The sequence below is a fragment of the Xiphophorus hellerii genome, chromosome 18 (genome assembly GCF_003331165.1).
Source record: "Xiphophorus hellerii strain 12219 chromosome 18, Xiphophorus_hellerii-4.1, whole genome shotgun sequence".
In the NCBI taxonomy this organism is placed as follows: domain Eukaryota; kingdom Metazoa; phylum Chordata; class Actinopteri; order Cyprinodontiformes; family Poeciliidae; genus Xiphophorus; species Xiphophorus hellerii.
In genome coordinates, this window is record NC_045689.1 from 17,499,942 (window position 1) to 17,523,072 (window position 23,131).

General features: G+C 39.1%; 1 protein-coding gene across 1 annotated transcript; it reads right to left on the reverse strand.

Annotated features, from left to right (window-relative positions):
- Positions 1-4,380: 4,380 nt before the first annotated feature.
- Positions 4,381-21,825, reverse strand: LOC116737261 (acetylcholinesterase-like). The gene is made up of 9 exons (XM_032590309.1): positions 21,554-21,825; positions 16,304-16,538; positions 15,542-15,674; positions 15,298-15,449; positions 8,084-8,270; positions 7,177-7,487; positions 5,710-5,919; positions 5,476-5,633; positions 4,381-4,742 (listed from the first exon to the last, which is right to left on the reverse strand). The coding sequence occupies exons 1-9, from the start codon at positions 21,822-21,824 to the stop codon at positions 4,654-4,656; spliced, it is 1,746 nt and encodes a 581-aa protein (XP_032446200.1). The 5' UTR covers position 21,825; the 3' UTR covers positions 4,381-4,653.
- Positions 21,826-23,131: the final 1,306 nt, after the last annotated feature.

The window sequence follows — 23,131 nt, forward strand, 5'->3', positions numbered from 1 at the left end:
TCCAAAGTACAATGATCACATAGGCTTTTAAAGCTGATTAAACTTTAAATAAAAAATTAACATGCTCAGACTCAGTTTATGATTAAATGTTGTCCTTCTTCTAGATTTCTGTGTAAGAGGTCCCTAACCAAGAAATCAATGAGCTGATATGTTATTATAGGGAAACATGAAATAATGTTAGGAAGCATACAAAAACAACAAAAGCCTTTGATGTGCAAATCTTTCTCTGAACAGTTTAAGAAAATGACTCCCAATCTGCTGTCCATAAGGACAGCCTTGTTTCTGGCGGTCAAGGGTTCATGGATTTATGTGTTTTGTCAGAAGACCAAAGCTGCTGGGCCACACATGAAGCTTTCACTGATGCCAGATTTAAAGTGACCTTGTCTATCATGACTAAGAACATCATCTGTCTGTGGATAATCTGGGATTTTTCTCTGTTTTCTCCCTTTTCATCAAGCTCTGAAATGCAAAGATTGCACATCTGTTGAGGACTTTCCAATTTGTTGTCTGTGACTGTAGCATTCAAAGTAACTTTTTTGTGATCCACATTTGCTTGACCAAATCCCTCCAATGCCTTACCCAATGTGCTATGTTGTATATACAGATGTAAAACAGTCCTTCAATATAAGTCCGGTGTGTATGAAGTTAACCAAAGAGAATGCAGTAAAGTCTGAGACTGCAAATAAAATAAATTGAAGTTGAAACTAATTAAACTTCATGTTAAACTTGTTTCATAGCAAGAAAATAAATCATGTTTGGTAGTGCCATTGGGCATTTTTAATACAAGAGTAAAAATCCAGAAACTCCAACCTTTCAGTACCTTCTGACACTTTTAAAACGTTGAACCTGAATCAGCATCACACCACTCGGAGTGGATTCTGTCTCGTTTCTGGGGCACCAACAAATAATCTTATAAGCCTGATCTGCATTAGAGAGTCCCCATGCAAAGTAGCAGCTAAAAGATTTATGTGTATTACCACTACAACATTTGCTTGATTCGCCACACTTCAAAGCAAATATCAGATGTAAGATAGGTCAATTTTTTTTCTCCCTCTAATCTTTTCCCATCAGAGACTGCTGTTTTCTCTCCTCGAGTTGGAGTGGGCACCTTGCTGTATGCAGCTCCAGGGCAGAGCTAACTGACACTTAGTGCCATAGCTCTCTTCAGCCAGAGAAAGTGGAGGTGTGATATTCACAAATTCCTACAATCTTTTAAAAAGTTAACCACAATAGTAACTTCAAAAGCTGGGAACCTACAAGTTATGTCCTCCCAATGTATCAAATTATAGGAGAGATGTATAAATCACATTAAGTAAAAAACAAAGAAGTAGTTTGATGAATCGGACTCCTATTATTTAGAATGCCCATTGCTTTGATATTTATCAAAACATTGATAAACATCATTGTAAGTGTATCACATACACTTACAAGGTCTTATTTAATCTCTTCCTTCTTGAGTGGTTTGCTGCTTAAAATCACACACTTCACATTTAGACATGGTCAAAGCAATTTGCACGAACACAGACGCAAAGGCTTCCTCTTTTTAAACACACTTTAGAAAGATGAGACTAAACACAGTTTAACCACTTTGACTCAGTGTGTGCCCCAATATACCTCACTTCTTGCTTCTTTAGAAACCTTTGCTCAGGGAAACAAAATCTGTAATCAGCTTAGTTGTGTTGATGCATCAGACATTTTTAATCAGCAGTATTGAAAAGAGAGCAGCTCAGCACTAAGGAGCTTGGCAAATGCAGAGCACTGAAAAGAGAAATGAAGTGATGAAGCAAGAAGTGCATATTTACTTTTTATTTATCCATCATAAATATTAGAGAGTTGTGAGATTTTAAAACTTTTAGAGCAGTTTAAAGATCATCTTTATTTTAAATGAACAGATAGATCACGGAAAAACACAATAAATAAATGTACTCAAGTTGCTTGAGGGCATAAGTGACAGTTAGCAAAGTTAGATTGCATTATGTTTAAAACATGCTTCAGTTGCTGTATCGTTTTACCAAACAGTGGTTTCGAAATCCTTACAACTTATTTGGAATTTTTATCACATATTGGGAAAAAAAAAATGCTTTGAAGTAAAGAAGTAAAGAGTCAAGGGTGCCTCAAACAAATATTTTTTTGCATTGCAATGAAGACAAACAAAAGAACTACCTCAGAGAAAATAATTTCTCTCCAGTTTTAATTGCCATACCTCTTAAACAGTCAATAATTCACTGTTCTACCACATAGAACTTTCTTGGTATTTCACAGAATCTTTCTTTCATATACTCAACACTAACAAAGTGTAAATAAGTTTTCCAAAATAAAGCCAACACAAATCAACTGAAAAATCAAATACAAATCAACAAATCAGTTCAGATAAAGATGCATTCATCCTCTTGGATGTTTTACCCTTTTAATGTTTTTTTACAGAATTGTAATACCTGAGTTTTAACCTACTGATTCTGATTAGTAGACAATTTTTTTTTTTTTTTTTCTATGGACAATAGCACCTAAAATAGTAACGACAATAGAAGGGCAGCATATTCTTTGAGAAAGGTATTGCTTAAGAATCTAACATTGTGGACACAAACCTTTTTGTCACATTTGTTAGACACTGAGTCAGCTTTCATGTTTGAGGTTAGTTCAGATGACCAGAGTTGTGTCTGTTTGCTACAAGATTGAATAGTAGAGGGTTAGAGCCAGTAAGCTCGAACCCTTGAGTTTTAATTTCTTGAAACTCAGAAATTGACATGAAGTAGTTACTCTGCATTTATACAATATCTGAAAGCCCTGAGGATGATGTAATAGTTTTGTAAGCTTTTAATGGGTTAATAATAAAAGTTCTCATGTGACGTCACTCTTCAGTGAACTTTGTAACTGATAGCCATCTTGGCAAATACACTGCCTGGCCAAAAAAAAAGTCGCCACCAAAAAATGGTCACACTCTCTAATATTTTGTTGGACCGCCTTTAGCTTTGATTACAGCCCGCATTCGCTGTGGCATTGTTTCAATAAGCTTCTGCAGTGTCACAAGATTTATTTCCATCCAGTGTTGAATTAATCTTTCACCAAGATCTTGTATTGATGATGGGAGAGTCTGACCACTGCGCAAAGCCTTCTCCAGCACATCCCAAAGATTCTCAATGGGGTTAAGGTCTGGACTCTGTGGTGGCCAATCCATGTGTGAAAAAGATGTCTCATGCTCCCTGAACCACTCTTTCACAATGTGAGCCCGATGAATCCTGGCATTGTCATCTGGGAATATGCCCGTTCCATTTGGGAAGACAAAATCCATTGATGGAATAACCTGGTCATTCAGTATATTCAGGTAGTCAGCTGACCTCATTCTTTGGGCACACAATGTTGCTGAACCTAGACCTGACCAACTGCAGCAACCCCAGATCAAAGCACTGCCCCCACAGGCTTGTACAGTAGGCACTAGGCATGATGGGTGCATCACTTCACCTGCCTCTCTTCTTACCCTGATGCGCCCATCACTCTGGAACAGGGTAAATCTGGACTCATCAGACCACATGACCCTCTTCCATTCCTCCAGAGTCCAATCTTTATGCTCCCTAGCAAACTGAAGCCTGTTTTTCTGGTTAGCCTACTGATTAGAGGTTTTCTTACGGCTACGCAGCTGTTCAATCCCAACCCTTTGAGTTCCCTTCGCATTGTGCGTGTGGAAATGCTTTTGCGTTCACAATTAAACATACTCCTGAGTTCTGCTGTTGTTTTTCTTCGATTTGATTTGACCAAACGTTTAAGTAATCGCCGATCACGATCATTCAGGATTTTTTTCTGACCACATTTCTTCCTGGAAGACGATGGTTCCCCACCATCCTTCCAGTTTTTAATGATGCGTTGGACAGTTCTTAACCCAATTCTAGTAGTTTCTGCAATCTCCTTAGATGTTTTCTCTGCTTGATGCATGCCAATGATTTGACCCTTCTTAAACAGACTAACGTCTTTTCCACGACCACAGGATGTGTCTTTTGCCATGGTTGTTTAAGAAATGAGGAGTTACTCATTGCATCAGCTGGGGTTAAATAACTTGTTGCCAGCTGAAAGATAATCGCCTATGCAGTACTTATCCAATAGGAGGCTTGTACCTATTTGCTTAGTTAAATCCAGGTGGCGACTTTTTTTTTGGCCAGGCAGTGTAGTTGCTATGGAGTTGCTATAGCAATAACAAACAAACCACAAGCTTAGAAATAGCTCTTGCAAATGTAGCTTATAAACATGAGAGAGAGGCTACTGGACCTTTTTCTGTTGCTATTTCCTCATTTTCACATTTGTATTTAATAACAAGGTCTTAAAAAGACCAAGCAACAACTGGTGACATCTTGTGTGTTTCTAACAAATAAAAAACCAGTCAAGGAAAAATAGAATAAATTTGTTTTAATGATAAACCACTTTAACAACTATTCGTAATCAGCATAGGAAGGAAGTTATTCAAACAGTGTAAAAATAGTTTTAAAGGGCCTTTTTTCAAACTATGCTTCTCAGTGAACCCTTAAATAAAACAGGCTATAGGGACCCGAAGATCAACATATGGGCTTCAGGTGGTGCTCTGATAATATTTGACATATTTAAAAAAAGCAAGCACCCACCTGTTACACATTAAACACATGAATTAAGCAAAGAGCAGGAGCTCAGTCAATGGGTAAAACTGATAACTAACAAAATAAGAAGGAACACCCAATTGTAGTGAACAATCCCACTTGAACTGCACCGCGTCAGGGAATCTGTGAAAGACAAAGAGCAAAGAGATTGGGTGTGGGATTAAGTAATCTTTCACAAGGAATAGCTTCAGTTACAAGCTTTAATTTCCTCTTTGAGGTGAATTTCTTTAGTTTAAAAACCTAGAGCAAACCAAAATGGCTAATCTCAACAGGCAAAACATCTATTTTTGAGATATGAACAAAAACCTTCCAACTGGAGATGCTTTATATGAAACCTAACGTGTACATTTGTGTCAGACTGTGTAGAGAAGGGGTGTCAAACTCAAGTCCTGCAGGGCCGCTGTCCTGCAACTTTTAGATGTGCATCTGCTGCACCTCACTTGAATAGAATAATTAGGTCATTGGCAAGGCTCTGGAGAACTGATCTACACAAGGAGGAGGTAATTAAGCCATTTCATTCCAGTGTATTGTACCTGTGGCACATCTAAAAACTGCAGGACACCGGCCCTCGAGGACTGGAGTTTGACACCTGTGGTGTAGAGCAGGGGTCTCAAACTCCAGTCCTCGAGGGCCGCAGACCTACAATTTTTAGATGTGCCACAGGCACAAAACACTGGAATGAAATGGCTTAATTACCTCCTCCTTGTGTAGATCAGTTCTCCCAGCCTTGCTAATGACCTAATTATTCTATTCAGGTGTGGTGCAGCAGAGGCACATCTAAAAGTTGCAGGACTGCAGCCCTCGAGGACTGGAGTTTGAGACCTCTGGTGTAGAGGGACTTGTTAGTGTGTCTCACCTGACAACTCCTGATATTCTTTCATCAAATTGTTCCACAAATAACACTCATTAGCTTTTAACCTGCTCTTTATTCCTTTACTATCGTCATTCAAAGTGACATAGCTCTGAGCATTAGCGGTAAACAGTGGCCAGTCACCTCCTCTAAACCCTGGATTTCTGAAAAGGTAAAACAAAAGAGTTTTTAAGGTTCTCACAATCTCTGCATGACTGACTGAGAATATGTTTAGCCTACCCAGACCGGGCAAAGTTGCCATAGTGCTGCATAACCGTCTTGGCCAAAGTCACTTCATCCTCTGAGTACTTCAACAAAGTATTCAGAGGCATCCCAAAGACAAATTCTATCTCGTAGCCATGCATAACACCCGCCCATGTTGGCCAGGGATTTTTGGATGACACATGGTCAAAAAAATAAAAAAAGGTCTTACCGCCATGTTCTGCAAACCTACAAAAATAATGAAAAGTCAATAAATACATCATATTTGCAAATTTTTGCATTGCAGCTAGTAATACTAATAAGACTTAACAGATGTAAAATAAGTTTATCAACCTGTTTTTCCTTAGAAATATTGCCACAGTTCAGAGGTGACATATTTATTTCAGTGCAGATGAAGCCCCAAACAGAAATCTGACATTTGAAACCCTTTTGTCCAAAATGGAACCGCATCTCACTATTCCAGCCACATGCTTTATAGAGTAAGTCATGGTGCTAAAAGAAAAGTATTGAGCCACCTCCAATTTTATTTTAGCTTTTCTTTTTGAGTATCATGAACTCTATAGTAGCTGTATAAATATATATTATGCTTTTGCTACAAGCAGCATCTATAGAATCCATTATTTATTTTTTATCTTGAAAACCATTGATAACATCAAATAATTACTTTAGTTTGACAAATAGTTTTTTTTTGTTTGACTCAAACAATTCACAGTTCTGCATTGTAACTAATCAAAAATGTTTTTTTGTACTCTTGATATTTTTGATAAGATAACATTCATTTCCCCTAATTGCATTGCTACCACCTTCAACTTTTTATAATTTGGCCAATTATAAACACAGCCTTATATGCACAGGCATATTAAAAAAGTGGCAGTGCTATTGAAATGTATTAAAAATTCATCAACTGAAACATTAGAGTAACTACTGATATTTTAATTACTTATTTCTGGTAATTATGATGATTTTTGCTGACAGATAATGAAATGACATAACATAGGATTAGTATGTTACATCAGATCAATTAAGCAAAACATTTAATCCAAAAATGTGGCCTAAAGAAAGGTATGTTAATAACTGCTTAAAAGTTACTTTCAAAAGGCATTTCTAATCTGGAAAACAAGCCTCATCGAAATGCACATTTAGATTTGAGATTTGTTGAATATGACTGTATGTAATAGAGATTTTATGTGATGGACTTATACAACAAGTACATCATTTTGAAATGTAGGTAAATGATGTCTTTTTTTTTTTAGAAAGTTAACTTGTGTTTGATACTCATTTCAATTTACTTCAAATACTTCATTAATCCCAAAGTGAAATTAAGTAATAGTTATATAAAGTTCTATAAATATACTTCTATAAAGTAGTTCTATAAAGGTTTTTGGTATTGCTATCAGGGATCAAACATATGTAGACCACAGTTAGAACAGAGGATGTTTTTCTATGTAAAAGCATTTATCACTTAACGTGAAACCTGGAACTTACTTAGTAGCAAATGCCATTAAAGGACAATTGAACAGCACATCTCCAACCATCCTCCCCATTTCATCACGGTTGGACATCGTATTGGATTCATCTTGCCAATCAGTGTAGTCAAAAATAGCAGCTTCTTTAACAAGCTCACTTTTATTTGTCAGTGCTAGTGGTAAACCGTCCATAAAGTTCTTCCTGGTGATGAAACTTCCACCCTCGCGATTGAAACCAGGCATTCCATAAAAAAGAAAGTAGGTTCCTTCATCTTTATTCAAGCCTATCAACAGTTCTTTTTTGAGAAGAGTAGAGCTGTTTAGCAACGTCTGCAGAAGAAAAAAGAAATGATTAAAATAATTATGTTGGACCCATCCTCAATTAAAAAATGTCTTGATCTTAGGTATTCATTGACAAGTCAAGCTTTTGTGTTACACTAAGACCAGTTTAGAAATGATGTTGAATCGCATTGTTTATTGGCAACGAATGTCACTTTCCTAGTGAGTAGAACATTAACAGGCAATAACCACACAACTACTGATTTAACATGAGCAAATTATTGTCTGTCCATATCCAAATTAAGATATTTCTGGGACCACAAGTTTACAGTGCCATACGGTGTAAAACCTACAGGAATTTACCATAAAATCTTAATATTTTTTTAAAAATCATAAAATTAAGTATGTACTGAAGTTAAAAGATTTTCATTTCCCCTTGAATGTTTGGAATTCCATAAGAGAGGAGAGAAATAAAGATCCTTGGTCACTGAGACAAGGTTTGCTGTTGTTTAGCAAGAAGTTATTTTTTTTCAAATGGTAATTTAACATAGCATTCAATACAATTCAAATATTGCAAGTAATATGTCAAACATTTGCAGTTCTTCACCTTTTGAAGAAATCGCTTATACAAACACGTAGAGACTTACTTCTATGTCAGATGGTATGACGTCTCCATCAATATTTGGGACAAAAGGCACGGACAAAACTGAAGGCGGAACAAGATTTTCATATTGTTTGTTTACTATGTCTTCAGCACTAGCATCCTGCAAACAATATCCCATACGATAAGAACTACCCACGGGGCATCCTAGCAATTTTGCTAGTCCGACGGCTCTGTTTGTTGGGAAAAGAGTTCAATAAAACAATTAGTTGGCACCAAGCAGAAACTGCAGCACTATGTAAAGTAAATAATACTGAACATTTATTGAAAACATAAAATAAAGAAAAAAAGAAATAAAAAAAAGAAGATGGGACAAAGACTAACATGAAAAATATAAGTTCTGTGTTTTGGGATTTTGGTTGCATTGGTGTTTTTTCTGAATTTATAGTTTTGATCATTTGTTATGTGTGTTTTTTGTTTGTTATTATTTATTTCAGTCTGTCTTTGGTTAATTTTGTTAGATCATGTTTATTATTCATTTCTTGTGTTTAGTTTGGAATGCATTTGCATTCTCACTAATTAAGATAATATTCGTTTTTATTATTAAAAATTAATACTTGTCCATTTCATGTGTAATGCAGCAGTTTGGCACTTTGATGATTAATGGAAATGGCCGGCACTGTAATCAACCATCCTCCAAGTGCCAATCTGAACAAGGTGGCTGTTAATACTAATTCAATATTTGAATTAATTCAATATATGGGCACAGAGAAGCATATTTATATCTACATAACATGTGACAAAAAAAGAAAATGTCATATTTACTGATGCAGCTGCTGCTGAGCTGTAACAACTCAGACCTGATCATCATCATCCTGATGTCCAGCTGCTGCCATATAAGGACAAATCTTTCTCCTGCACAGTGTCAGATTGTTGTGAAACCCTTATCGGTAACACCTTCAGGCCTGCTGTAGCTACTTGAGCGATTTGCCTGGTTACTAACCTGTCTGTCTCTTCCCTTCTGTCCAGTTGCCCTTCCTGTCCCTTTTCCTGACCTACTCCACTGGATTTGGACATCCTGGCTCTGACCCCTTGTCTGTCTGACCCGGAGATCAGGATCCGCCTGACCCGGATTTGGATTCCCTGACCCTGGCCTGTCTGACTGTGAAAAAGCCGATCCCTTAATAAACACCTGTTCTGTATTCACTGCTCAGTCCCTGCGTCCGTCAGTGCCTGGATTGTGTCAGAACAATCTGACCAAACAACAGGGACCCGACTGAAAAGAAATCCGCTGCGTCCCTGATGGACATCATAGACTGACAAGGAGTTTTGCTAGGGCAAAACGAACATCGACTGTCTGGACTGGAAGCAGCCAGCGAAACTCTCCATCTGGAAATCGCGCAGTTGTCCTCACAGGTAGCTAAACTAACCTCAATACTTTCTCCCAATCCAGGACCGTCAGAAACTTCGGCTGCTCCACCACCCGTCTCCTCACCGGCCGAACCTCCTGTTGTCTCCGGTCTGGTAACCTCTCGAGGTCCGTATGTCCCTGATCCCCGCTCCATTCTCGGGTGAGGTGTCAAAGTGCCTCGGTTTTCTGTTACAATGTCAGATGTATTTAATCAGCAACCTATGACTTTTGTCTCCGATTTATCCAAGATATATTATGTCATGAGACTGCTGAGGGATCAGGCTTTAGCCTGGGTGCTAGCGTTTGATTCTGCTACACCTTTAGCTTCCCTTACCTTTGAACAGTTCTCTAAAAGAATTTAGCACGGTGTTCAATCACCCGTATCATGTAGGGACGCCTCTAAATGTCTGCTTAAACTTCACCAAGGCTTCCATAGTGCGGCTGAGTTCTCAGTGGAGTTTCGCACATTGGCTGCCGATCAAGCCTTAAACGATGCCTTAAGGACTGCATGTCTGTCACTGATTATGCCAAAGACTTGAACTCACTAATCACAACGTCGATCCGTCTTGACCATAGGCTTCGTGAGCGACGTCGGGAGCGGCCCGGCCAGTCTGCTTCAGCGCATCCTCGGCTGTTTCCGTCTGTTGTGGAACGCAGCAGCGCCACCCCTATCATTCCGTCGGCCCAGTCACAGGCTCCAGCGCCCCCTGGTGACGAACCCATGAAAATAGGTGGAACACACCTGACTGTCACAGAAAGACAGAGGCGTCTTCAAACTGGTGACTGCCTCTATTGTGGTAAGTCCGGGCACAGAATATCCAGCTGCCCTGTACGGCCAAAACACAAAACTCATTAGAGGTGGGGACCCTAGTGAGCAGCATGGGCAATCCCCAACTCTCAACCAGTTGCCTACTACTTGATGTTAAGCTTTGCCACCGGTCAACTTCCCACACATTAACTGCCTTAATTGACTCTGGGGCTGAGGATAATTTTATTGATGAAGACTTAATTAAAGAACTTAATATTCCCATCAAACCCCTCAGCTCACCGTTATCTGCTGACGGTCTTAATGGTGCTCTCTTTTCTGTCACCTGTCAGACATCCCCCCCTGTTAACATCAGGTAACCGATTTAAAGTAATCCCTTCCTCCAGTTTCCCCATGGTGTTAGGACATCCCTGGCTAAGACTTTATAATCCCCATATTGATTGGGTCACAGGAAGTATAGTTAGCTGGAGTCTGCCCTGTTCTAATAACTGCCTTTGTGCTGCCCAGCCCAATTGTGGGAGTTTTTGTGAGAGTCCGGATCTTCCTGATCCTGATTGGTTCCTCCTGAGTACCACAACCTGGCCACCGTTTTCAGCAAGACCCTAGCCTTCTCGCTATCCCCCCCCACCAGCCGTACGACTGTGCAATAGAGCTCCTGCCAGATGCATCGCTGCCTGGCCATGGAGACCTACAGTACAGACCAAAAGTTTGGACACACCTTCTAATTCAATGGGTTTTCTTTATTTTCATGACTATTTATAAGGCAAGAAATCCCACTTATTAACCTGACGGGGCACACCTATGAAGTGAAAACCATTTCAGGTGACTACCTCTTGAAGCTCATCAAGAAAATGCAGAGTGTGTGCAAAGCAGAATCACAGCAAAAGGTTGCTACTTTGAAGAAACTAGAATATAAGGGGTATTTTCAGTTGTTTTACACTTTTTTGTTTAGTGCATATTTCCACATGTGTTATTCATAGTTTTGATGCCTTCAGTGTGAATCTACAATGTCAATAGTCATGAAAATAAAGGAAACTCATTGAATTAAAAGGTGTGTCCAAACTTTTGGTCTGTACTGTACATCAACAACTCTGTGGCAGCTGGTGTTATCCGCCACTCGTCATCCCCACTGAGTGCCACTTCCTTTTTTGTAGGAAAGAAAAATGGCACATTACTCCCATGCATCGACTATCGGGGATTAAACAAGATTACCATTAGGAATAAATACCCATTACCACTGATGTCCAAAGCTTTTGAACTACTGCAGAGGGGGCAACCATCTTCTTCAAATTGGATTCATGAAATGCCTATGATCTAGTCAGGAAATGTGAGGGAGATGAATGGAAGACGGCTTTTAAGACACCAGTAGGCCATTTTGAAAAAACACAACCGTTTGTAGTCTGGACTAATCACAAAAACCTGTCCTACATTCAGTCTGCCAAAAGGTTAGCTCCACTCCACGCCAGATGGTCATTGTTTATCTCAAGATTCAACTTTGTCTTAACTTACAGACCTGGCTCCAAGAACTCAAAACCCTATGCACTGTCTCGTCAGTTTGAACCTGAGGCTCTGGAAAAGGAACCAGAGAGTGTCTTACCAGCTGTCTCACCAACAGTTGGTGAGACAGGCTCCACACGAACAACCCACCCCAGTGGGCTGTCCTCCCAACCATTTGTTTGTTCCAGAAAGTGTTCATCCTAAGGTTCTCCAATGGATCCATGCTTCTAAGTTTTCCTGCCATCCAGGGGTCCATTGAACACTCATCTTATTGCAGAGCCATTTATGGTGGTCATCTATGGCTCAAGACACCAGTCAGTATGTTTCCTCTTGTAATCAAGGAAAGTCCAGCAATTAACAACCCCCCGGGCACTTGTGCCCTCTGCCTGTCCCAGGACGACCCTGGTCACACATTTCAATGGACTTTGTTACAGGGCTACCCCCATCCGAAGGTAACTGTTATTTTAACCATTGTTGACCGGTTTTCTAAGTCTGCCCATTTTGTAGCATTACCCAAGTTGCCGACTGCCATGGAAACTGCCAACCTTCTGGTGCATCATGTGGTTTGGTTACATGGCATCCCCCTGAACATTGTTACAGACCGGGGGCCCCAGTTCACATCCAGAGTCTGGCATGCCTTCTGTCGAGCCTTAGGAGCCACAGTCAGTCTTTCATTGGGCTTCCACCCACAGACCAACAGCCAGACTGAGAGGGTCGGCCAGGAATTGGAGACAGCCCTGCGCTGTATCATAACTAACAACCCTGCCTCTTGGTCTCAGCATCTACCTTGGGTAGAATACTCCCACAACTCCCTTACCAGTACAGCCACATGTAAGTCCCCATTTGAGGTGTCCTTGGGTTATCAACCGCCTCTATTTCCCTCTCAGGAACAGGAACTCTCAGTACCATCTGTGCAGCATCACTTTCACCGGAGTCATCGTTTGTGGCGACGGACCCGTGCAGCTCTCTCCTGGATCGCTGAACTCAATCGTCACAGGACCCAGCTCCCAGTTACCAACCTCTTCCAGAGGTTTGGTTGTCCACAAGAAACGTACCTCTCAAGACAGACTGTAAGAAACTTTCACCTCGTTTTATTGGCCCATTTACCATTCACAAGATTATCAATCCAGTGACTGTTCATCTTAACCTTCCTCGAACAATGAGGATCCACCCCTCATTCCATTTGTCCCAGATTAAACCTGTTGTCTCTAGTCACCTCTGTTCCCCTGCTCTACCTCCCCCTCCACCTAGGATTGTTGATGGTGGCCCTATTTACACATCCGTCTCCTGGGTGTGCGCCGTCATGGGTGTGGTCTGCAGTACCTGATGGACTGGGAAGGGTACAGTCCTGAAGAGCAGAGCTGGGTGGCACGTTCTGCTATCCTGGACCTTCAGATCATCCATGAATTCAACAGTCGTCATGGACGCCTTCGGCTGTCCTGAGGGGCGCCTTGAAGGGGGGACCTGTCACAGCTGCTACTGAGCTGTGACCACTCACACCTGATCACCATCACCCTGATGTCCGGTTGCTGCCATATAAGGACAGATCTTCCTCCTGCATGGCATCAGATTGTTGTGAAACCCTCAGCGGTAACACATTCAGGCCCGCTGTAGCTACTTGAGCGATTTGCCCGGTTACTAACCTGTCTGTCTCTTCCCTTCTGTCCAGTTGCCCTTCCTGTCCCCGATCCTGACCTACTCCACTGTATTTGGACATCCTGGCTTTGACCCTCTGTCTGTCTAACCCTGAGATCTGGAACTACCTTACCTGGATTTGTACCTGATGGCTCTGTCCCCCTGTGTGTCTGACCCTGAGATCAGGAACTGCCTGACCCTGATTTGGATTCCCTGGCTCTGACACTGGCCCGTCTGACTGTGAAAAAGCCGATCCCTTATTAAACGACCTGTTCTGTATTCACTGCTCAGTCCCTGCATCCGTCAGTGCCTGGATTGTGTCATTTACATCCAAATGAGGTCTCGCATAATTTTTTTTTAATGTGAGTCACGCTATTTTTGGAAATAAACTGGTTTAATTTGATCATTTAGCTTTAAACAATATAAGATGAAAATTGGGTTTGATCCTCTTCAAGTTAACTGACACTGAATGGAATCATATTTCAGTGCAAGTAGGTGAGCTTTGGAGATTTGTAGTTTGGTATTGTCAAATGAAAAAGTTTGTGTTGGTGCTGTAAACTTTTGATCTTCCACGACAGATCAAAAGTTTGAGTGGTTTACCTCTATGAGTGATAATGCATTTTTTTTTGGAGTCGATCCAACTGATGCAGTATTGCTGATACCAATACCGATTATTTTCATTTAAGTTTTTATTTAAGACTACAAATCTAACAATAATTGATGGTGAAAGAATGCTGTCCTTGGGTGTTTAAAGATAACTAAAAGAAGCAATTATTTCACTTGATAATAATGTTAGTCAGTCTGTTTAGAGTGCGGCCATGCAATTTTTTCCTGATAAGAAAAAGTTATGGCTTTATGTACCTCACCTCATTTTCTCCCTCATTGCTTGTCCTGTTTGTTACAAAAGTAACATGTTTTTACTTCTGCAAATGTGCCTATAGTATTTGTCTTAGTTATATGTATGTCAGTATTTTAATTATTTTTTAACAATTCAGTTGCTCATCATTAAAAAAACAACTCATGTATTTATCTTCTGTTGCTAGTAACAGAAGCTAGCACATCGTGTCCTCCCTCACTCTGAACTTCCATATATGGTAAGGGTGAACATTTCATCATACGGCTTTGATCAACTTATCTTAGTTTAGTCTCAAATTTTAGATATGTGTTCATTGTAATTGTTGATTATTTGTAGTTGCTTTAAGGTGAAGAAAATAACTGGGAGTAAACCATTAAATCTGATTGAGATGCTGTGGCAGGATTTTAAATGTCACTGATGCTTGGAATGAATATGGCTAATGGAAATCTTGTTACACTTATAGGTGGCACAACCATTTTTCGGTGTTTATACAGTAATTACTTTTTCACTTAAAGCTAGGTTGATTTGGATTATTAATTGAAATCAACATTTGAGAACAGTTTTTTATATTTCCTAAGATCATATTTGATATTACAAATAGGTTAGTGATCCATTAAGTGCACTAAAAAGCCAAAAGAGAAGAAAGCTGTGTCTTTGTCAAGACACTGTATTTTTGTACTAATAATGCTAGTTTTTTGGACACCCATTGCACTGCATATGAGTGGAAAAGAAAGCTTGGAATGAATGTATTCTTTTATGCTTTATTTCTAAGTTGCCTTCAGTACCAGGTGCCAGAACTGCTGTAGAACATGTTCAAAATTACCCTTCAGTATCAAATATTTTTTACTATTTGGCTATAAGATATTTTGAAAGCTAATTATCATCCATACATCCATTTTCTAACACTCTTATCCCTAGTGGGTTCGGGAAGGGTGCCGGTGCCTCCCTCCAGCTAACGTTTTGGATGAGAGGTGGGGTACACCCTGGACAGGTTGCCAGTCTGTCTCAGGATAATTATCATACTTCAGAAAAAAACAACTAAATGATCTACACAAAATATCTAGGAACAACTAGCTCAATACTAAGCACACATACCTGTCATATATCTCAGTTTTATTTGCTATGGCCCATGCTGCATTAGGGACGCCGCTCTGCATCACAGCCCTTTGAAAGAGGCCCTGGCTGCCTGGAGAGAGCAGGTGGAACCCCACAGATGCTGCTCCAGCACTCTCCCCAAATAGTGTTATCTGGAAGCAAAAGTGCATTTACATTAATTCATTCATGGTCCATACAGTATTACTCTCTGATTTTAGGAAAAATAAGGACAATATTATTTTACCTTTTTAGGATCACCTCCAAATACAGCAATGTTATCAACCACCCATTTAAGTGCCAAACGCTGATCCAGTAGACCTTGATTTCCCCGGATTTCTTTGTGTCCATGAATAGCCAGAAAGCCAAGTGGTCCCAGTCTAAAAATTATGACCACAAGAAAAAAACAATACTAAAAGCATTCACCATATGTCAGTGCTGTACTCAACATATTTTACTGTCACTTCCACCTTGTGTTCAAACTGACCATTGTTATCATTTTTGCAGATAAAGCGACGTAAAGGAAGCTTTATAAAAAATATAGCAATAACAAGAACAATTATGACAAAATATGTAAAACATTGTAAAACTAGTTCATCTTGTGAATTTTTAGTGATTTCCCTTCTACTGGCTGTAAGTTGTGAATATGAACATGTTTATATTAAGATGAATATTGAACTTGCTCTCCTAGTATTTGAGATAACCAGTTCAGTCAAACAGACAAACAGATGTATGAGATGCCTATTGTAGACTTTGTAACAGTGTTTCTCCAATCCTGGTGTTTTGTTCTCATTTTTAAATTCCATGTTCCAGACGACTCTCATGTCTGAACAAATGAGTCAGAAAAGAATCGTGGAAAACTTGATTCTGTTGACAGAATTCTTTTTCTTTGAAAACAATGAAAACTTGATGAAATGCTTTTGAGCAGAAACAGCCAAACATACAGAAAGCTGTGTCGCAAGAACTAGGATTGGGTACACTCGTGATTGCAATTGAAATGTTTTCTCACCTGTAATTCATAGATACCACAACAACGTTCTGAGATTTACACAGGAAATGGCCTTGGTAGACATCCAGGGTGGATGTTCCTGACACAAAGGCACCTCCATATATCCAAACTAATACAGGAACACGATCTGCGCGTTGGGGTTTGGGTGTCTTGAACACAGGGGCCCAAACATTCAAGTACAGACAGTCCTCACTCACAGGGGTGTTTGGATTCCACATCTCTGCACCTTCAAACCCTGCAACAATATCACATTGTTATTAACAATAAAGTTTGATTACAGCCAGAGTAGTTGCAAGATTATAAAACCTTTGAGTCCATTGAATCCTTAGCCTTTATCACAAGCATTTCACAGATTAGATATGCTGTACTAGCTCTTAACTATTCTAATCTTAAGGTTAAAGTCTATAATGTGCAAAGTTATGGATCACTCTATAATTTGTTGATTATTGACAAGCTAGGAACAAGGCATGTGGTGGAAGAGAGCTTTTTACAAGTTTTCACAGTTACAAATAATTCCTGTAGATTATTTGAATGTCTTTAAAAGCTTTTCATTGGACATCGGCTGCTTTTTCACTTATTTTCAGCACCAAAGTTTTTAGTTTAGTGTTGGGCTGTTCATCACTCAGTAGAAGGCTGATAATTATAATGACAGCTTCATAAAGTAATTAGGATACTAATTTTAGTACTTTCCTCATGAACATGAGTATATTGTTTGTGTTTGTATTTACCTTAGTAAATACAAACCAGTTGAAATTAGGAATATTTCTGCCTTTAGCTCACACACAAGTGACAAAATTGTTGGCATCCCTCTGTCCATAACAGAATACCCCTCAACCGTCATTTAAATAACTTGAAAATTACAATTACAATTAAAAAGATAATAATAAATAAACATCTATTGAAAATTAACCAACAAAGATCAGACAATGCTTTTCAAATGAGGTCTAACTAAATCATTTTAAATAATAAACTAATGAACAAAAATGATGGCACTTTTAGAAAAGAATGAAAAAAGTTCGACCAGATAGGGATATGTTCAATAAAAGTGTGTCTTCTAATTAGTATTAAAGGTAACTTTAAGCTTGTAGTCAGTCAATGATGCTCCTGCGACTACAGCTGCACATAATTTATTTAGACGTTTAAGGTACACAGGACTTTAGTAAACTTCTCTGGCTGTGGCTGCAGGTGGAAACTGATGACAAACTGAAGGGAAGGATAATATGAATGGTAACCAAAGAGTCCAGAACTCAACATCCAAAGAAATTGAAGGTAAACTTAAAGGTCAAGTTAAACCTGGGTCAGAACCCACCATCAGTCATTAGAGCAAAGTGAAATTCATGGGAGACGACCAAGGAGGAAAACAAAACATAAAAATATGAGACTGCGTTGTAGGAGAAGGTTTATTGACTAGCCACAAAGCTTCTTGGAGAATAACCTTTGGACAGATGAGATAAAACTGGAGCTTTCTGGTAAGGCACATAAGCTTAATGTTCACAGATGGAAAAATGAAGCATACCAATAAAAAAACACTGTCCCTGCTGTAGTGACCTCCAGTATCAGCATATTATACACTGTACATTAAACAGTAGATAAGAATTTTATGTATATAACAAATTACAGCTGCTGCTGTCAAGGTTAAATCTTAGTTAGTGAACAGTGGAATGCCTGATTTGTTGAAATAATTTTTAAAAAATGAAACCTTTGTTTATGCAAAGCCTTTCTACTAGGAGGTTTGGACAGTTACTCTGCTTAGTCAATTATACCAAGGCTGTACAAACCACCACAGATTAAGTCACCCTACTTCCTCTTGATAAGAAAGTCTTGTCCTTCTGTAGGACAGACTACCTAGTCCAGTCTTTACAAAAAGATCAAGCAGTTCCTATAGAACGACTATTTGTTTGTAAACACTGTGGATGCTTGCGCAACTTGACTGCAGCAACAGTCGACGGGCCTTTAAAAGCTCACTGGTTGCCATGGTTACCTGCATGTATTGTGCTGTTGTAAGATTGCCAGCATGTTGTCAGTGTACTACAACTGTTTATCACAGCATAATAAAATAAATTATGCTACCACATTGACGTTGACATGAGATGCATCCAAATGCATCTAATTTGGATGCAAATGAGATGCAAATGAGACCCCATAAGCTTATGGGTATTAAAGCTTATCCATAAGCTTTAATACCCATTTAAAGCTTATGGGTATAAGCTTTAAATGTAGGTGAATCGATAAATGAGTGGCCCAAACGTCGGACATTACTCAATACCTTCATTAAATCAATTTGTTGACATTAGGATCACCAGCAATCATATGTTGAGGCCCTCCAAATAAGACAAACATATATATGGTGAGCAATAAGGGCCCCGGGATAGGGATTTCCTAAAAGGTATGTTTTTATTTGAAAAAAGAAATCATATTTATTATGCAAAGGACAAATAAAATACAATGGTTTCTTCCTACTTTGGTCACAATCAGAGAGAAAATGAGAATGTAGCAGCATCCATCAAGGCAGGTGATAAACTAAGTCGTCAGAAAGTCGTCAACTCGCAAGTTGTAATTTGTTTTATTAGCCTAAATGTAATTCCGTTAAATAGTTAGAATAATCTTGCCTGCATTCTGAAGACGACATGCACAGTAGAGTACAGTAGAGTCTTATCAGTTTAATGTCAACTGATAAGACTGCTTAACTATCACTTAATACTAAACCACACAAAGGAAATTGTAAACCAAACATTAACAATTGCTCCAGCTTTATTTGCAACAGCTGACAGGCTCACAAACCCACCTGTGACTTTACTACCTCAACTCCAATCTAAAAGGGCCTGCAATGAAGATGCCAGCCACTTTGCAGAGAAACATTGCAGAAATTAGAGTAACCTGCACATCCACTCAAAATCCATTACCGATGCTATGACCAAGCATAATAAATGCAGAAAAAAATTACTGAATTTCAACTACCTAACTATAAATGCTTAGGAGAAATTATGAATCAATTAAGCTCCTCCTCCTGTTGTCTGGATATCAAACCCACAACTTTCTAAAAGAAATTTCTTAATGTCTTTGCATCTGATCTGATTCAATTAATAAATTCATCCCTCTCATCAGGTGTTTCCCCTCAGACTTTTAAAACAGCAGTGATCAAACCGCAGATAAAAGAGAACTATCTGGACAAATCACTACTGCAGAATTACAGGTCAACCTCCAACCTTCCATTTATCTACAAAACTATGGAAAAAGCTGTGTTTCTGCAGCTAAATAGCTTCCTAAAAGTAAGCAACTGCCTTAATGTCTTTCAATCTGATTTCCGTGATCACCACAGTAGTGAGACTGCCCTGGTTAAAGTGTTCAATGAAGTACACATAGACTGTGGACGAACCACAGTGCTGGTTCTGTTGGACCTCAGTGCAGCATTTGACACTGTTGACCATGACGATGACAACATGCTAGCTAATGTTAAAACAGCAAGATAAATGCGGGTAACCACGGTGACCTGTGAGTGCTAATGTCTCAGCAAGATCTAGAGAAACTCATCCATGCGTTTATCTTTAGACACATTGATTACTGCAACAGTGTCTTCACGTTTGCATAAAAAAATAAATCAGACAGCTATAGCTGATCCAGAACGCTTCTGCTTGAGTTCTCACTAAAACTGGGAAGATGGAGCACCTCACCCCAGTTCGAACGTCCTTACACTTGCTCCCTATAGCTCAGAGAACAGCCTATAAAATACTATTATTAGTTTATAAAACACTGAATAAATTAGCACCAAAATGCATAAAGATCTGCTGTTGCATCAACCTTTCGAACCTCTCTGGTCTTCTAGCTCTGGTCTGTTCTGCATCCCCGGAACCAGAACAAAATATGGAGAAGGAGCATTCAGCTTTTATGCACCACACATCTGGAGCAAACTTCCAGAAAATTGTAAAACACTGAGTGCCTTTAAATCTAGACTGAAAACTCACCTGTTTAGAGTTGCTTTTGAAGCATAATAAATGAAATATTAAATGCCATTGTTAAATTTTTAATTGATTATGTTTCTAAAGCAACTCTAAACTGGTGGGGTTTAAGTCTAGATTTAAAAGCACTCAGTGTTCCAGCTGTTTTGCAATTTTTTGAAAGTTTGTTCCAAATTTGTGATGCATAGAAGCTGAATGTTGCCTCTCTATGTTTGGTTCTAATTATGGGGATGCAGAGCAGACCAGAACCAGGAAACCTGAAGGGTCTGGAAGGTTGATACAGCAACTGCAGATCTTTAATGTATTGTGGTGCTAAACTGTTCGGTGATTTATAAACTAGTAACAGTATTTTACAGTCTATTTTATGAGCTGCACTTTAAAAATGGGGTGGTGTTCTCTATCTTCCTGGTTTTAGTCAAAATGCTAGCAGCAGCATTCTGGATCAGCTGCAGGTGTCTGATTTTTTTATGAACCTGTAAAGACACTATTGCAGTAATCAATATGTCTAAAGATAAACACATGGATGAGTTTCTCTAGAACTAGCTGAGACAGCGGTCTTCTAATCCTGGAAATGTTCTTCAAGCCGACTTTGTAACTGTCTTTATGTGGCTCTGAAGGTTCAGGTCAGGGTCCATCACTACACCCAGATTTCAGGCCTGATTGCTGTTTTTTATTTGTAATAACAGAAGCCGTGCATTGACTCTAGATCCTACATTTTAAGGGCCAAAGATAATAATTTCAGCTGTGTTTCTGTTTAGGTGGATAAAGTTTTGGCACATCCACAAATTTGTCATTTATAAGCCTCTGTTCAGTTTGGATGGGTTTGGAGTCACCTGGTGACCTGATAATGTAGAGCTGTGTATCATCTGCCTAGGTAGCTAATCTTATTTCATGTTATAACCTGAGATAGTGGGAGCATATAGATATTAAATAAGAGAGATCCTAGGAATGAACCCTGGGATATCCCACACCCGACTTCTGTCTGCTTTGAAGAGAACTCTTTATCTAAGATTAGAACCAGTTGAGTAGTGGACCGGTGAGTCCGACCCAACTTTCCAGTCGTTTCAGTAGTATGTCATGGTCAACAGAGTCAAATGCTTCACTGAGGTCCAATAGAACCAGGACTGTGGTTCTTTCACAGTCTGCGTTTATATGAATGTCACTGAACACTTTGACGAGGGCAGTCTCAGTGCAAAGAACAGAACAAGTAATTTTACTGACAAATAATATAGAGGTGCAAGATGAAATTAAACTTATTTTAAAATAACTTAATTTGTGTATTCTTGAATCATACCTGGAAAGGTGGTATCTCGCACCTGGTAGCAGGAATTTGGTAATGTAACGGCATCCAACACATGTTCCCATTTAGGTTTAGGGGTCGGAGGAAGGAATCTATAACTTCCAGTAGGCGGTCTTGCATACGGAATACCAAGAAATACTTGAACCTGACCATCTAGCACAGTCATCAACCTCCCTCGAACTCGTCCATATTTGGTGATGATTATAGGGTGAGAGGCAACTAATTCAGTCAGGGTGAGAAGAAGCAAAGGCTGAAAGGCTGCCATGGGAAATCTAAGGAGAAACCAAAGGAACAGATACCCATTATTATTCTCTCAAGAATTAATACTTTTAATAAATTACTTGATTTTATCAAGCTGAGCAGTATCTTATGCTCAACTATCTTCACTTCTTTCATTGTCTGATTTTATGGGATCTTATTTTGTGCGCCGTTTTAAATAATCACATCTCTCTATATCTAGTTGTTTATTTATTTATTTATATTTTATATATTCTTCCTGGCACATTAAGTCTACGTTTGTCATGTGAAATGTACTTTATATATATATATACATATATATATATATGTGTGTGTGTGTGTGTGTGTGTGTGTATTTGAGTCGGGGCGCAGCCTTAATGGAATGAGGTAGGCGAGTGCCTACCCGGCTGTCCCACCCTTAATATCACTTCAATAGCTGCAGCCAACACACAGTCATCACAGCAAAGAGCAACTATTAATAGAAGCATTTTTGGTCACTTATTATAAATATTAATAACAATAAAAAATAGATAAATTATAAAATCTAATCATTCTTGTTTACTTTATGGTGCTAATTTACAACTAATGGGACAAATACACCCAATTCATTCTCACATCAATCCAACAAAACAGAAGCAAATTATAGCACAAATTCCAACTCCATCCTTGCTATAATAAAATGCATTCCAAGGGCTTTTTCTTTTTGTTAAGTCTTTTATCGCTTTAACATAAGTCCACAAACTATCGCTATTGCCACATCGTCGGCCATGTTTACTTATGGTATGTTGTGATCAGCACTAAAGAAGCACGTTGCCCGCTTACCCTCTTTGTCTCTATATTTATAAATTTTTCAAAACATTTATTGTAAATTTAGCAACTCTTTCTCTGTATTGTTGGATGCCTTTATGGCGACAACATCGGTGTGTGCGTGGGCGTGTGTGTGTGTGTGTGGGCGGGGGAGGTTGACCGAACCAGGCTGTGACGAAGTTGTACCAAGCGCTACAACCTATACGGCACAAAGCATAGATGAACCATATGAGTGTCGACCAAAGTGCAAGAGAAATCAACAAAATAGCTGTTGTATTGATCAACCCTTATGAGATAGATAACAGGTCAGTCAGTGTGGACAAGCTGCCTCCGATCTATATGACATAGTTCATTGCTTAGTAAACAGGAAGGGTACACAGCATGGGGGAGCTTTATGGCCTGGAACTCATGGACGCATACAATCTGTGTTTAAACGGATTTGCAAATTACGTGCGACATCTTCACATAATTTGCAAGGTTCTGGTGACTGGCAGAGTAAGTACATGTAGTAACATACACATAGGCTAT

Excerpts from the sequence above, each read along its gene's own strand:
- LOC116737261 (XM_032590309.1), bottom strand. The coding sequence starts at position 21,824 with ATGGCAGCCTTTCAGCCTTTGCTTCTTCTCACCCTGACTGAATTAGTT. Across the intron at positions 15,675-16,303 it reads GTGGTATCTATGAATTACAG|ACTGGGACCACTTGGCTTTC; the intron begins GTGAGAAAACAT and ends CATAATTTTTAG. Across the intron at positions 8,271-15,297 it reads AAAACTGAGATATATGACAG|AGCCGTCGGACTAGCAAAAT; the intron begins GTATGTGTGCTT and ends CCCAACAAACAG.